We start from the raw sequence: 13,987 nt of genomic DNA on the forward strand, positions 1-13,987 counted from the left end.
CTGGCCAAACACATGACCCATGACGTGGTACTGTATAATTTGTAGTCATTTCACATGTGGTTCCACACAGCCCCTGTAGAGGGCAGCACTGGTCATGAGACTGCCCTTACCGGAGCTCTCCTCTCCTTGCATGGATTTCTGCTGTCTCTGTCTGAGGGGAAGCAAGGGATGGGAAGGGCCGAGGGAGGGACTTCCTTTATTACTGTGAGAAAGAATAAGCTGTCAGTCAGCAAAATATAGTTCCAGGTTTAATCCAGTACGGTTTCAGCATTACAAAATTTAATTAACATATGAAACCCTTTTTTTTACTGGACATGCCATTGATAGAAAGAGAACACTATATGCCCAGACAACAATAAAGAAATATGCCTGTCAAAGCTCTGTTATGAGATGGAAGTCCACAGATATGGTGTACTCTCTGTGTTCAGATGTTAATCAAGATATCCCAGCAGAGTCTGAGATTCAACAGCCAATGAGGCATGTGAATATCACATCACATCACTGTCACCAAATCACAGCAGCATTGATTAATCCAGGCCAGAGCTGGGAGGAGCTACTGACCTAGAGCACTCCATAGGCAGACTTCCTCTCCCACAAACCCCATGAGAGACTTTGGTGTCCATGAGTTTTTTCCATGGGGGGAAAAAAACCACGTGAACATGGAAACAATCATCAACCAACAGATAACTTACCTCTGAACAAATAATAGCAATTGACACCAAACAGATGGGACGAAGGGGCAGTGTAACACGAGGAAAGCACAGGTGTGAGAAAAGGACACATGAAACACAGCAAGCGTCCCTTCACTCTGTCACATTCACAGAATTACTTAATGCTCATCCACCGGACCTGCCTACGCGCACGTCACTAGATTATCTGGCCGCACGATGACTGGCACGTTGTCACCATAATCAAACTCGATCCAATTAGCAGAGCGGAGCTCTAATTCTGAATGCCGCGATCCAGCGCCCCGCAGCCGGGGGGCCGAGACCTGGAGCAGCGCTGGGCGAACGACCGACAGCCCACAGAGAGACGACGAGAACACCAAAAACCTACAGCTATTACTGTGCGGTGTGCAAAAACAAGACACTAATCTGAGAGTTAAAAGTGTGGCTAACAGTGCGAGCCGTTTCATTCACTTCCCTGTGTCACGTAGGGCACGCGAGCAGATCTGTTGCTTTAATGAGATCAAACTGGAGCAGGAACCCTCGGGAAGCGCAGAGAAGCACAGGCCCGAAAAAGAATAACAAACCACTGCGTTAAAAAAAACACACCCCTCAGGAGGAAACCACCCACACTGCTTCTGCCCTGACCGTGATCTCAGATCATTATTTACAGATATTTAATACCAGTATACAGTCATATATCTATCAACAGCCAACTATCCAGACATCTGTATGTATGCATGTATGCACTTCTTTTAAAGAAAGGATAAGTACCCTGCACAGTAGCCTGAGGAGGAAGAACAGCAGCACAGAAAGAGGGAGCAGATGACAGGACAGAAAGACAGACTTACAGAGGGTCAGACTCTTCAGGGTGCAGGTAGTACCTGTTACAGACTTCTGGGTTTTGGACAGTTACCACTGGCTCGGTTGAGCCAGGTGTGGCCAGGAAGCTGCGCTTGGTGGCGTTGGAGATGGGCACTGGGGGCCGGGCACTCTTAGACTGAAGCACTGCTCTCGCTGTGTGAGTGGAGGGAAAAACTGTCAATCAAGCCAGTCAGGGGAAACTGAGAGTGCAAATATATCAGTCATAAAGCAATGGACACTGCAGCTGTACTGTCCACACAAATCCAACCGAATAACTCTTCTTCCAATGAAATCAAGTGCAGAGGTTAAAAAACCCCAGCTCTACGTGATCACCAGGTTCTCCTGAGTAAAACTGAACCATATGGGTGAATAGCCCCAAGTTTTCTAAAGGTGCTGAAAGCCTTGGCGAACTGTTTGCAAATGTCAACACATTAATACTTTTGCTAATAAAGTACACTTTCGTTCCTTTGAAAGGTCAGGCCTATTTGTTTTCCACAAGCTGGTTGACCTTGAAGATATTCACTACGATCAAGTATACATTACACATATCTGAACCTTTTAAAAACAAAACAATATACAGATGTAAAAGCAAAACTGAAGCACTATATAAATGTCTGTATATAGATACATATATATATACATATATTTTTGTAGTGTACAACAATTAACCGAAGAGCAAGCTCTTACACCAGTGATATTCTACAGGTTCCCTGTAGTGCAGGTTGAACTGCTTGGCCCCTTGGCGTTGCAGATATAAACTCTCACGCCTATAAGGAATCTGGCTCGTCAGGACGAGCAAGCCCTGGCACCTTCCTTACCGTCCTTGATTTCTTGGAGGTCTCTGGGCTGGACGAATTCAGGTTTGACAATCTCAAACCACCAGAACAGCTCGGCAATGAAGACCATCACGTTGTGCTGTGAAGAGAGAGCCATCTTCAGTTAATGAGAGTTAGACAGGTGATGAAAACCAGTGTCACTGCTGAACGTTCACTACAAAACTGGGATAATGCTGGTCATGGGTTTTGACCCTGTGGTTAGGACTCAATGTGTGTGTGTGTGTGTGTGTATGTGTGTGTGAAATAAAACATTCTGCTGAAGCAACAAGGTATTAAAACATCCTCACATTTTGATATGTATTTTTAACTCGAGCATTAATTCTATCCTTGCCAGTACTATTCTAGGGTTACGAAATATTTAGTCTGGGGTTCAGGCCAGGTGAAGTTTTACCTTGAGCACTAGTGGAGCATACAGCATGTCTTCGGTGGTCAGGTAAAAGCTCTTATTAAGATACTCATTGGCAAACTCTTTCAGGAGCTGGATGTTGTACAGACTGTCGGCTATCGAGGTTACTTCCTTGAGACAAATATCTGCCAAAAAAACAAAGCAACGTTAACGTGGCAATCCCTAACCAACAGCATCAAAATTAAAACTGCCTAAACAGCAGTTCAAAAAAGACCTAACACAGTAAACAAAAACTAGTCTTCAAAATAACAATCTTAACACCAATATGTCAATTTGACACCATATTTGTTCTTTGTATTTTTATTTCCTGCAGGACAACTAAAAATAATGTAATAATGTAGCTGGACATACAACCTTGCAGCTGCGTCTAGAGATAGCTACAGTATGTATTGCAGTTAGTCTACTTATTTTAGCCAATCATAGCTCAGTTGCACATTTTCCACGGCAACACAATTACCTAACTTTAAGTCACTTCAGAGCACCATACTTACAGAAGCCAGGCCCAGGCAAACACGACAACTTAACATTGAGTAAGTTAAGATTCTCATCTTGTGATCAGGTCTGTGCAGTAGCAAAAAGCCAACAGTGCACTTTGTTCTTTTATGACAGAAATAATAAAAAGAAAGGGGATTATACATACTCCACTCACTTTAATTAGATTGTGTAAGATAGTGTAACCAGTGTAGGTGGTCCGTCCTCATTGATACCCAGTCATCTGTTAAGTGTGCATACCGGTATGCTTCAGCAAGGAGAATATGCAGAAAGTGCAAGCGTGCCTACCTTCAAGCTTCATGTGCTCAGGGCAGTAGTAGTGGACCACGGCCAGCAGGGCGGCACCATCGCACACATCCTTCATCAGATCCTCGAGCAGGGGGAAGAAGGGCAGCTGTCGGCCGGAGAGGTGGTCCCTGCGATAGCGCACCTGGGCACAGGGACGCAGACGGGTCAGAGCAGCTCAGGCGCAGAGGGCGCTCTCTGAAGCAGAAAGCGCCCGTGTTCCAGCGGTCAGGGTAGGACACAGCAATCCGTACGGCACGATCACTGCGCAACAGCAGTGCAGCTAGGACTGAGGTGAGGAATCGTGGCTTTCTGACTGGTCTTGTGACCAAACTGTGTAGGTACCTGCAGATATAGTCCACTATCTGATTCGTTCCAAGCTGTCGAGCAGTGGTGACTGTTACAGAGAGCTGCACTGTTATGGGGAGACCATATGACAGTGGGTCAAGGACAGACCCTAATTAGCATCTGTAAAGACAGCTCCACTATCACCAACTGTCAGTCTCCACACCATCCAAGCTTAAGATTATTCAAATTCCTGTTCATTCACTAGGATCCATGGTTGTTACCTAGTTTTGCTAGCACATGAAGCAAGGTTATTAGCTATACTGGCCAATAAGGCTGTAATGTAACAATGTAAACACAGTTTCATGCTTTCGGAGTTTCACTTCTGTAAGTCACTCTGGATAAGAGCATCCGCTTAGTGACTGTAATGTCGTTATGTAAGGTGGCTATTTTTACCGTTGATGTGCAAGTTATAAAAATTTAGGCTTGTTTGTTTCCCTCTAATTTCAATAGTCCAATTTATTATCAACACAAACCCTTGCAAAGCATGGATTCCTCAACAGTGGGCACTTCAGGAAAGAAACCCCAAGAGTGGGTAAGGATAACTGTACAATGAGGCTCTCCTCACCTCAGCAATGTATCCCCCGGATTGCTTTGTCTATCACCCGAGACCGGCTCATCGCAGACTGCTCTGGGCCCACACAACAGCCTCCATCTCTCCCCCTCATGACACACTCTACGCAAGTCCACTAGAGTAGTCCCAGAGCAGCAGGCCTCTCGCTGATGCTCTCTCAAAGGGGAGCGGACGGAAGCCCCTGCCTTAGCCCCCTTCAGTCCAACAGCAGTATCAGAACCGTGTGAATAGCAGGTCTGAGCCAGGGAAGACTCCACTTCCCCTGCAGGGGCATCAAACTCAGCTCCTGGAGGGCCGTGCGCGTGCTGCTTTCTGTTACCAATTCCCGCTACTAAACTGCTCTAAATGCCCTGAATGTGTTCTTGAGAATGAGGAACTAACATGAGCCTTCACCACCGGTCGTCATAAATGCATTTTCTGCAAAAATGCAGAAAATTGTCTAAATACGTGCAAGGGCTCAATTAAGCAGGAGCTGGAGCAAAAACCAACACGCACGTGACCCTCCAGGTGTCAAGTTGAACTTCCCTGTTCTGTTAATGTAACAGCTTAATCTGTGCATGTTACTCCCGTCTGTACTTATTTCAATACTCCGTGTATGGCCTGGGCAGCACAAGCCCAGTGACCGTCCGTGTACAGACAGGGAGATTTTGGGCACCTCATCCATGCCAGTAGATTCCCTGGCCAAGCGGCATTGATCTGTTGGACCCACATCTGCGAAAGCTGAGTGCAACATGGAGCTTCAGCTGGGTGTGCCCCAAACTGCACAAAACAAAACCACAACAAACACCACCCTCAAGCTGCAGACACTACATGCATCAAGGGAGTCGAAGAATCCATGTTTCTGAGATTCTTATCACTAGAAGCATCTACAGAGCCACTCACACGACTCTACATCTACACTAATAGTGCAGTAAAGAAGCCACACTGTGTGCAGAGAGTAGCAGAGTGAGACAGAACACAGAAAAGGTGCATTACAAACAGAGAGAGCAGGGAGACTGGAGTAAAGCATGGCTGTGATGGAGCAGTGTGCTCATGGAGTATAGCAGTAGCAGGGAATACAGTTAAGGAGAAGAGCATGAGAGGAAAGGAGGAGTAGGGGGAAGGAGGTGTGGCATAGGGGGAGGCAGAGTGGCGTGACGTTGTACTGTACCACGCGGGAGAACTCGGCCGGCTCCAGCATGCAGTGAGCCAGTGCGTGCATGAAATCGGGCTGGTGGGAGAAACACCAGAGAAACAGTGAGGAGTGGAGGGGGGGGCGCATCATAAACTTCAGCAAGGGAGCAGTGAGAGAGAACGGCCTGATGGGTATGTGGGCAGAGCAGTGATGACGGGGGTCGCGCGGGCGGTGTTGCGATGCCTCCTGCACCCCGCCCCTTTCCGCCGGGCGGGGGAGAGCAACGTTCTCGACTCAGCGAGGAAAGCACGGCTGCGTTTCCCGCCGAAACCCGCCGGCTGGCCGTAGCGAACGGAGCCGCCTTCAGACGGTCCCCAGCGCAGGCAGCTAACACGAGCGCTACGGCGGGAGGGCCGTGCCGCTAACCCTGGGACTTCCTGGATGCACTAGTTTCCCTGGCTACAATGGGCCACTCTCAGTTCACAGAGAAATGGCTGCAGGCACACATCGACACACACTGAGAGCACAGTGATGATGCCTTTAACACAGGAAGAGAGGAGAAGCTAGCGGTCAACTTACAGGCACTAGTTTCCAATACCATTTGGAGGGAGACTATCCAAGTAGCAGGGAAGGAGTTTAGGAGGAGGAGGAGGAGGAGACAAACAGGAAGAGCAGCAGAGAAGTCAAAAGGTCAGATGCAAACAGACGGGATCAAATCTACTTCCAGGTTAGAATTAGACCTACTTCAGTCAGAGAACAGTCTTAAATGGGTTAAACAGGGTCCAGGATGAACGCTAATTTAAGTGGGTTTCAGGTAAAGGATATCAAAAACATGCAGTTAAGAGTTGATATGAATGGGCACACATGAGACAATGTCAGGCAAATACAGGGGTGCATGCTAATAAGGACTCCAAGGTCCAGGGAGGAAAAGGGTCCTGTCAAAGGCATTCGACTGGCTAAGCTGACTCTTCAGTGTCCTTAATAAACTGTTAAACTTTGTTAAACTGTTGAACTTTGTGATAATTGTCAATCTGCTGCAAATCTGTGAGAATTGCTCCAATTGCATTGCTGACCCAAAAGCCAGTACACTTTAAACTGATCTGTAACTGAAGATACAGGATTAATGAAGAATATTATTATGATAAAGAGGAAGCCCAGATTACGCATGAGGCAGAATCAGGACACATCTGTGTGCAAACAGCTTGGAAGAGTTTAAAACACAAGTGAGGTGTACAGAGACCGTCCTGTCCCATAACAGGACATGGTCACCTTGCACCTACGTGTCTGTTCTGTGGTAAGCAGGATGGGGCGGGGCGGGGGCGTTACCTTCTGGTGGCTGGGAGACTCCAGTAGGTGCTGCTTCAGCTTCAGCTCCTTCTCAGCGATCTCCCTCATCTTCAGGTTCACCTGCAATGCAATCATTCCATTCCCTTCACACAGTGAGCTCCACCTATCACTGCTCTCCTGCTGCAAGGGTGAAAAACCACCCAACCTCTGTGCTACCGTTCGGTCCTTACAGAACACCTGCGCTGCAGCTCAGTTATTACAGAACACCTGCGCTGCAGCTCAGTCGTTACAGAACACCTGCGCTGCAGCTCAGTCCTTACAGAACACCTGCGCTGCAGCTCAGTCATTACAGAACACCTGCGCTGCAGCTCAGTCCTTACAGAACACCTGCGCTGCAGCTCAGTCTTTACAGAACACCTGCGCTGCAGTTCAGTCATTACAGAACACCTGCGCTGCAGCTCAGTCATTACAGAACACCTGCGCTGCAGCTCAGTCATTACAGAACACCTGCGCTGCAGCTCAGTCCTTACAGAACACCTGCGATGCAGCTCAGTCATTACAGAACACCTGTGCTGCAGTTCAGTCATTACAGAACACCTGCGCTGCAGCTCAGTCATTACAGAACACCTGCGCTGCAGCTCAGTCCTTACAGAACACCTGCGCTGCAGCTCAGTCCTTACAGAACACCTGCGTTGCAGCTCAGTTATTACAGAACACCTGCACTGCAGCTCAGTCCTTACAGAACACCTGCGCTGCAGCTCAGTTATTACAGAACACCTGCGCTGCCGTTTGGTCCTTACAGAACACCTGCGCTGCAGCTCAGTCCTTACAGAACACCTGCACTGCAGCTCAGTCCTTACAGAACACCTGCGCTGCAGCTCAGTCCTTACAGAACACCTGCACTGCAGCTCAGTCCTTACAGAACACCTGCGCTGCAGCTCAGTCATTACAGAACACCTGCGCTGCAGCTCAGTCATTACAGAACACCTGCGCTGCAGCTCAGTCATTACAGAACAACTGCGCTGCAGCTCAGTCCTTACAGAACACCTGCGCTGCAGCTCAGTCCTTACAGAACACCTGCGCTGCAGCTCAGTCCTTACAGAACACCTGCGCTGCAGCTCAGTCATTACAGAACACCTGCGCTGCAGCTCAGTCCTTACAGAACACCTGCGCAGCAGCTCAGTGATTACAGAACACCTGCGCTGCAGCTCAGTCCTTACAGAACACCTGCGCTGCAGCTCAGTCATTACAGAACACCTGCGCTGCAGCTCAGTCATTACAGAACACCTGCGCTGCAGCTCAGTGATTACAGAACACCTGCGCTGCAGCTCAGTCCTTACAGAACACCTGCACTGCAGCTCAGTCGTTACAGAACACCTGCGCTGCAGCTCAGTCATTACAGAACACCTGCGCTGCAGCTCAGTCCTTACAGAACAGCAGTACACACCCAAGAGCTGCAGTCCTCATTCCTGCTCCAGGAGAGCTGCTTTTGTTGTTACTAAGCTAATTCAGGTCACCTGGTTTCTTGGGTTTTTATTGGTCGCTAATTTTAACATGAAAACAAAAACCAGCAGACTCTGTGGCTCTCCAGGACCAGGATTGAGCATAACTGCCCTAGAGCCCCAGAGTGCAAAGGGAGGCTCTGAGCAGTCTGCATCCCAGCTGTGGACTGGGAGGTTGGGGTGGGGGGGCTGAGTGTGGAGTTCTAGCTGGGCTGATGGATGGGGGAGGGGGGGTAATAAAAACCCACAATGCTGCTGAGTCACCCCCCTGTGCGGAGCTGCACTCAGCAGGGCCGACCGTCCACGGGACCTGCAGCCTGCAGCCACAAAACGCCCAACTGCAAGCACTTAACCCCGCCCGGGGACAATATACGGGGCGGGAACAGATGTGGCAAAATGTGTTTTGGGGGTATGGAACAGTTGGGGCAGGGGTGACGACTCCTCCAGAGATACGCCGAGGACACCAGAGCTGGCTGTATTTGATATTTCCTTGCCTACTGTACATGGCTCTAAATCCATGCAAAGATATCTTTAATAATTTACTGCTCATTTTGCACACACAAACCACATTTAATCATTATGGAGTCAAGTCTGCAATGTAAGTTTTAAAAAAACACTTAAACATCTGACTAAATGCATTTCAAGTTCTCTTGAAAAATGTCAATAAATATACTGCTTGATTTGTTAGGTTGAACATACACTATACGACCAAAAGTATCTGGACACCATTGGCCTGGAGCTGCTTAGTTCCAGTGAAGGCTAATCTTAATGCAATTATATTCTAGACGATTCCGTGCTTCTAACTTTGTGGCTACAGTTTGGGGAAGGCACTTTTCCGTTTCAGCATGATAATGCCCCCGGGCATACAGCGAGTTGAGATGCTGGATGTCAGGTGTCCACATACTCTTGGCCATGCAGAGTACTAAGGCCACAGAGTACAGCTTACTATAATGTAGGTTATTCAGAGGTACATGCACCTGTCAGAAAAACCTTAAAGCCTAAACCAAGAAAAACTGAGACCCTTTTCCCTCATGTCTTCTATGTTATAAATACCATGCATTACTATCACCACTCCCATCAGTATAAAGCCTGCGTTCAAAATGGTGCCTACTTCCTGCTTCTCATCTGTGACACAGAGAGAAGGTTCTCACCTTGTTGACCCAGAACACCATGGCGTCCTCCAGGTCGAATGGCAGCTCCTTAGAGGCGCTGAAGGTGGAGAAGCGCTTCACGCTGGCCACCACCTTCTCGATGCTGATCATCTCCACCGTGTAGGCCATCATCAGGGCATCAATCATGGGCATGTGGGCACTCTATAAGGGGAGAGCAGCTGGGTCAGAACCAATCAATGTGCTTACACCTTACTGCCCCATTCACAGAAAGCAACCCCATGACCAACACAAACTGGCCCGGCAGCCGTAACACAATTCTGTTCCTGAGAGACACACACCTCTCACTTTTCAATCAGCTGTACAGCAGCACACTGCTGAGCTGTGAGATTTTTAATCGAGATAGAGAGGGAGGAGTCAATTCTAACTCACCTCTTTCTCTCCCTTCCCTTCACAACCTTGCATTTTCCTCCATTTTAAATTGGAAAAAAATTTGATTGGTTAAATCCTACAGAAGCATCCAGTCTCGGGAAATCCCAGCATACAAGTGTGAAAGATGCTGTTTAGAGGAGGCTAAACACACCTGTCTGTGAGTGACTGCAGCTATGATGAAAAGGAACCCCACTGAGAGGAACACACAATGATCAGGGAGGGGGGGGGGGTGGGAGAGAGTGGGGGAGAGAGAGAGAGAGAGAGAGAGAGACCACAGAACACAGGACTTAATCCAAGCGTTGTCCTCAGAGATTTAGTAATCCCCACTGAGAAACTGCAGGACAGGCTGTGATTAGCTAAGGCCTATACAGAGTCTTTAGGGTGAATAAATAAAACACAGGTGGCTTTATACAACCACTGATTTAAAGAAACATATACTGAGCACTGCAAAGCACTTACTTTGATAACATAATGAGATTGTCAGCACAGTGACAGCCATGCAAGTTTGCTTTCTCCTTCACAGGCCTGTCACACCAAAACGTATGCATGCCTTTTAGTACTAAGGCTCTCTGAGAAAGCGCTTTCTTATGACCAATGGGAATTTATGTTCAACCTGATGAGCCTACACACAGTTATAAGGTAATGTAAGTGTCAGATTGTTAATCACACACCAAGTACAATAGTCACTATTCAGAACAAAAAGGCATAATTCATACTGAAATGGGACGACCCTTTTATTAAAAAATGCATCTTCCAGGCACATGAACATAAATATAAATACAATTGCAATATGGTCACCAAAGTATATGGCTCTACCAATTGTATGTGTAAATGCATAAGATTATTATTACTATTTTGAAGAATGCCTTTCAAATCTAAATCTGAATGTTGATTTTACTGGATTCAAAACTTCTGAAGGACAGAAGGCAGCAGCCTAACACACAGAACCAAGCACTACATCTGGCTGTTGAGTGCTGAGGAACAGATTTCTAAGCAAGCTTTAATGTAATCAACATACATTTGTTCTTAATAGTAGTGACAATAAATGCTTAAGTTTTGCATGACCTATAAAGTATTAAAGACCTACTATGCAGTATTTTTAGCCTTACTGCGGTCCTGTGTTTAAAATCAATGAAGTCTCCTCCTCTGTCCTCAACCCTGCCCACGTACCTGTTTTTATATTTTATGTCTGTTTTTATACTGGGATATTGTTTAAACCTGATCCCACCGCACAGGCTCTGTAGCCACACCCACCCCTCCTCACACAGAAAACAGCACCTTTAAATGTGCCTTTAAAGACAAGCTGCAAAACAGGCACATTCTTTTTAAAAACTCTTTGGACTGTCCATTGGCTCGAGTTGCATCCTTGCTCTGTGAGCAAGGTCTAATATTGTATCTGTCCCCATGAAACCTAGACAGCGTGAAGAGTGACCTCTGCTAGGCATCACCGTCCATGAAAGGTGTTACCAGTCCTTAAAAGAGTGCTTTCTGTCAAAGATGCTCGGTTTGCCTATAGACTTGAGAGAGGTATAAAGAATGTAGTTCCCACTTCGAATTTCCAAACACTGTTGATTAGAGCGTTCATGCATTTAACACAATACAAGCATGTGTCTTTGCACTGATACTTTATATACCTGGGGTAAAGACAAAACCTGAATAAAGAATAAAGGTATTTAAGGTTAAATGTACTTCTACTATGTGCTCTATTATGTAAACTAATACAGGTGAACTCCCGGGGACACAAAATAAAAGAAAAATAATAAAGGGATGCCCATTAGGGTATGGAAACAAAATACCAGCCTCTGATTTCTATTGATGCACAACACCCATAGCACTGAACTGCTCTAATACAGAATCTGTGCCTAAATTAGGCATCATCAAAAAGCAAACTAGGCGCAAAAATGTAACTCAGAATAAATCATACATCCATTGGACGATAATTAAGACAATTCAGTTTAGGAAACTTGCTGCAGGACTAAAAATAAATCGCAATTTAACAGACCAAAATGCACATGCACGCAACAGGGAACATGCAGTCATGAGAAAATGAGGTCTGAGAGGTGACAACAAAATTACCAGTCTAAAAATTGATACCATTTATGAGATATATTACTATAAATGTACTGTAAGTCGATTCAATAACACTTTTTTAAAAACTAAAATGGGGCTCAATCTGGCAACCAACCACACTTCCTCAATGTAGCTCCTGCTTTCAGCTGGAAAGAAATTCCTGAATCATATCATCACAGGTCATGCAAAGGTTAGTGTTCAAAAATACTCTCATTCCCAAATTTGGCGAGAACAAAACCGAAAGAGTCTGTCGTCACAGAATAACATCGCCAAGAGGATTCTATTGGCCTTGAGAGCAGTGAGGCTCTACTCCCACTCCCTGCCACAGTTACCCACTTTCACATCCACGGTCAGGCATATCACACACAGCAAAGACATCAGACAGTTGCACAAAGCGGAGAGCTTCACAAAACAAGCAGTGCAATTTTCATGTCACAGCCTCAGCAAAACTGAAGACGTCTACTCAAAGCAGCTGTGCTCCATAAACATAATAAATGGAACCTTATTTCTACAATATTAAAAGAAACATTCTGCAGTGCATTGTGGGAAGCCTGAATAGAGGCTGAGGTGGCGTGTACACACCTCCTGTTTCAGCAGTGTGCTGGCTGGAGCAGTGGAGCTCTGTCTATTTTAATCTGCAGAAGGCAGAGCCAGCGTGCAGGCATTGCTTTCATAAGGGGTGGGTGGGAGGTCAATGTACAGTTTTTCTAAAGACGCAGGCGAGCGGTTTCTCTTCCTGGTCTCACCCTGCTATGTGTCACAGCATCCTGCTTCTGACACGCTGCAGACGCAGTTCAGGAGTGCTTCCTTTCAGAGACCCCACATCACGTCCCCGCAGGCTGTGGTCTGCGCCCATGGGATGGATCACATGATCAACGGCTGGATGTATAGAGTGAATGATCACAGGCTTGCAGCACAGGGCGGGAATGCAGAGTGGAGGTAAAACGCTACAGTGATTAAGGAGTAATTCAGACATTGTCTGTTCAAGCACCTCATATTAGTAAGGTATTTAACACTTAAAACAGGTGCTTCAGTCAATTTAAATGGATACGTGAACAGATACAGATTTATATATATAATAGTTGTAATAATATTTAAATACAAATTATGGTAATGGTATCTGACAGGCAAATAAATATTACTAACACACTCATGCTTGCGCCATGCGCTGTACTGCATTTTTTCCTGCGCCACTGCCTGCTGCAGCTGTACCTAAATGTTCACTAATTATCAGCACGCTGCATCAACCACGACAGAGAACAATTCTTTTACACGCTGAAATTTGGTAACCGAAGTGTTGTTTGTTTGTCCCCGTGGTCTTGCTTTGTGCGAGCCCGCAAGCTACCTCTGCCCTCAGCGTCAATAAGTCGATATTCTTTTGTGCGTTGCACTGCGTCCCAGATGCACCCAGACTGTGTGCAAAACCCAGGGGAGACTGATCCACCATTATTACCCTCCCCACAGCTGCTTCCTGCCTCCTCTCTGCTGGCTCGGGCTGGACGAGGCTCCCCTTCTCCGTCTCTCTCTGCCTGAGACACACACTCACACAGCCCTCGAGCTGCTGCTGGGCTCGGGTGTTGCCATGGAAACCACACAGTCAGTCTGGAGAGCTGGGCTTCCGTCAGCACATAGAGTGTGCCCGTGATGTTCTGCAGCATTTCTTAGCGCATTCAATGGTGTTGAGCTTCTGAAAGATCGCACGCTTACGCAGTGACGTGCCACTATTATGGCATATCTCTGTCAATGGGACCCCGTCTGCCAATGGGAGATGAGCATCAATCTCCCAGCTCATTGTTTGTATCCATGGCAGCTGTGAGCAAAGAGGTGGGGCTAGACAGAGACAGAAACTGCAAAAATGTATGCGATATTTGAAAGAGAGAAACCAGGGTGTGTAGATTTGCCCAGAGCTGTAACATAAAGATTCTGGCTGCCCCCCACTGAGCCATGTCAATATCCTCATTCGGGTGTCTGACTGGTCAACGGCCCACTGGAGTTCACAGTACAGT

The 13,987-nt window shown here is 46.8% G+C and overlaps 1 protein-coding gene across 6 annotated transcripts in view; it reads right to left on the reverse strand.

Moving 5' to 3' along the window:
- The window catches only part of LOC118212611 (calmodulin-regulated spectrin-associated protein 1-B-like), a 39,954-nt gene that overhangs the window by 9,420 nt on the left and 16,547 nt on the right, over positions 1 to 13,987 (reverse strand). For 2 of the 6 annotated variants that reach the window (XM_035390669.1, XM_035390674.1), the window contains exons 4-11: positions 9,522 to 9,683; positions 6,908 to 6,988; positions 5,618 to 5,677; positions 3,552 to 3,693; positions 2,757 to 2,896; positions 2,348 to 2,444; positions 1,517 to 1,682; positions 111 to 202 (exon numbers count right to left, since the gene is read on the reverse strand). In XM_035390669.1, the coding sequence (XP_035246560.1) occupies positions 111 to 202; positions 1,517 to 1,682; positions 2,348 to 2,444; positions 2,757 to 2,896; positions 3,552 to 3,693; positions 5,618 to 5,677; positions 6,908 to 6,988; positions 9,522 to 9,683 (940 nt within the window). Of the gene's footprint in view, positions 1 to 110; positions 203 to 1,516; positions 1,683 to 2,347; positions 2,445 to 2,756; positions 2,897 to 3,551; positions 3,694 to 5,617; positions 5,678 to 6,160; positions 6,194 to 6,907; positions 6,989 to 9,521; positions 9,684 to 13,987 lie in introns of all 6 variants that reach the window. The other 4 variants (XM_035390671.1, XM_035390670.1, XM_035390672.1 and 1 more) reach the window with 4 other exon arrangements.

This window comes from Anguilla anguilla, chromosome 14 (assembly GCF_013347855.1).
Source record: "Anguilla anguilla isolate fAngAng1 chromosome 14, fAngAng1.pri, whole genome shotgun sequence".
In the NCBI taxonomy this organism is placed as follows: domain Eukaryota; kingdom Metazoa; phylum Chordata; class Actinopteri; order Anguilliformes; family Anguillidae; genus Anguilla; species Anguilla anguilla.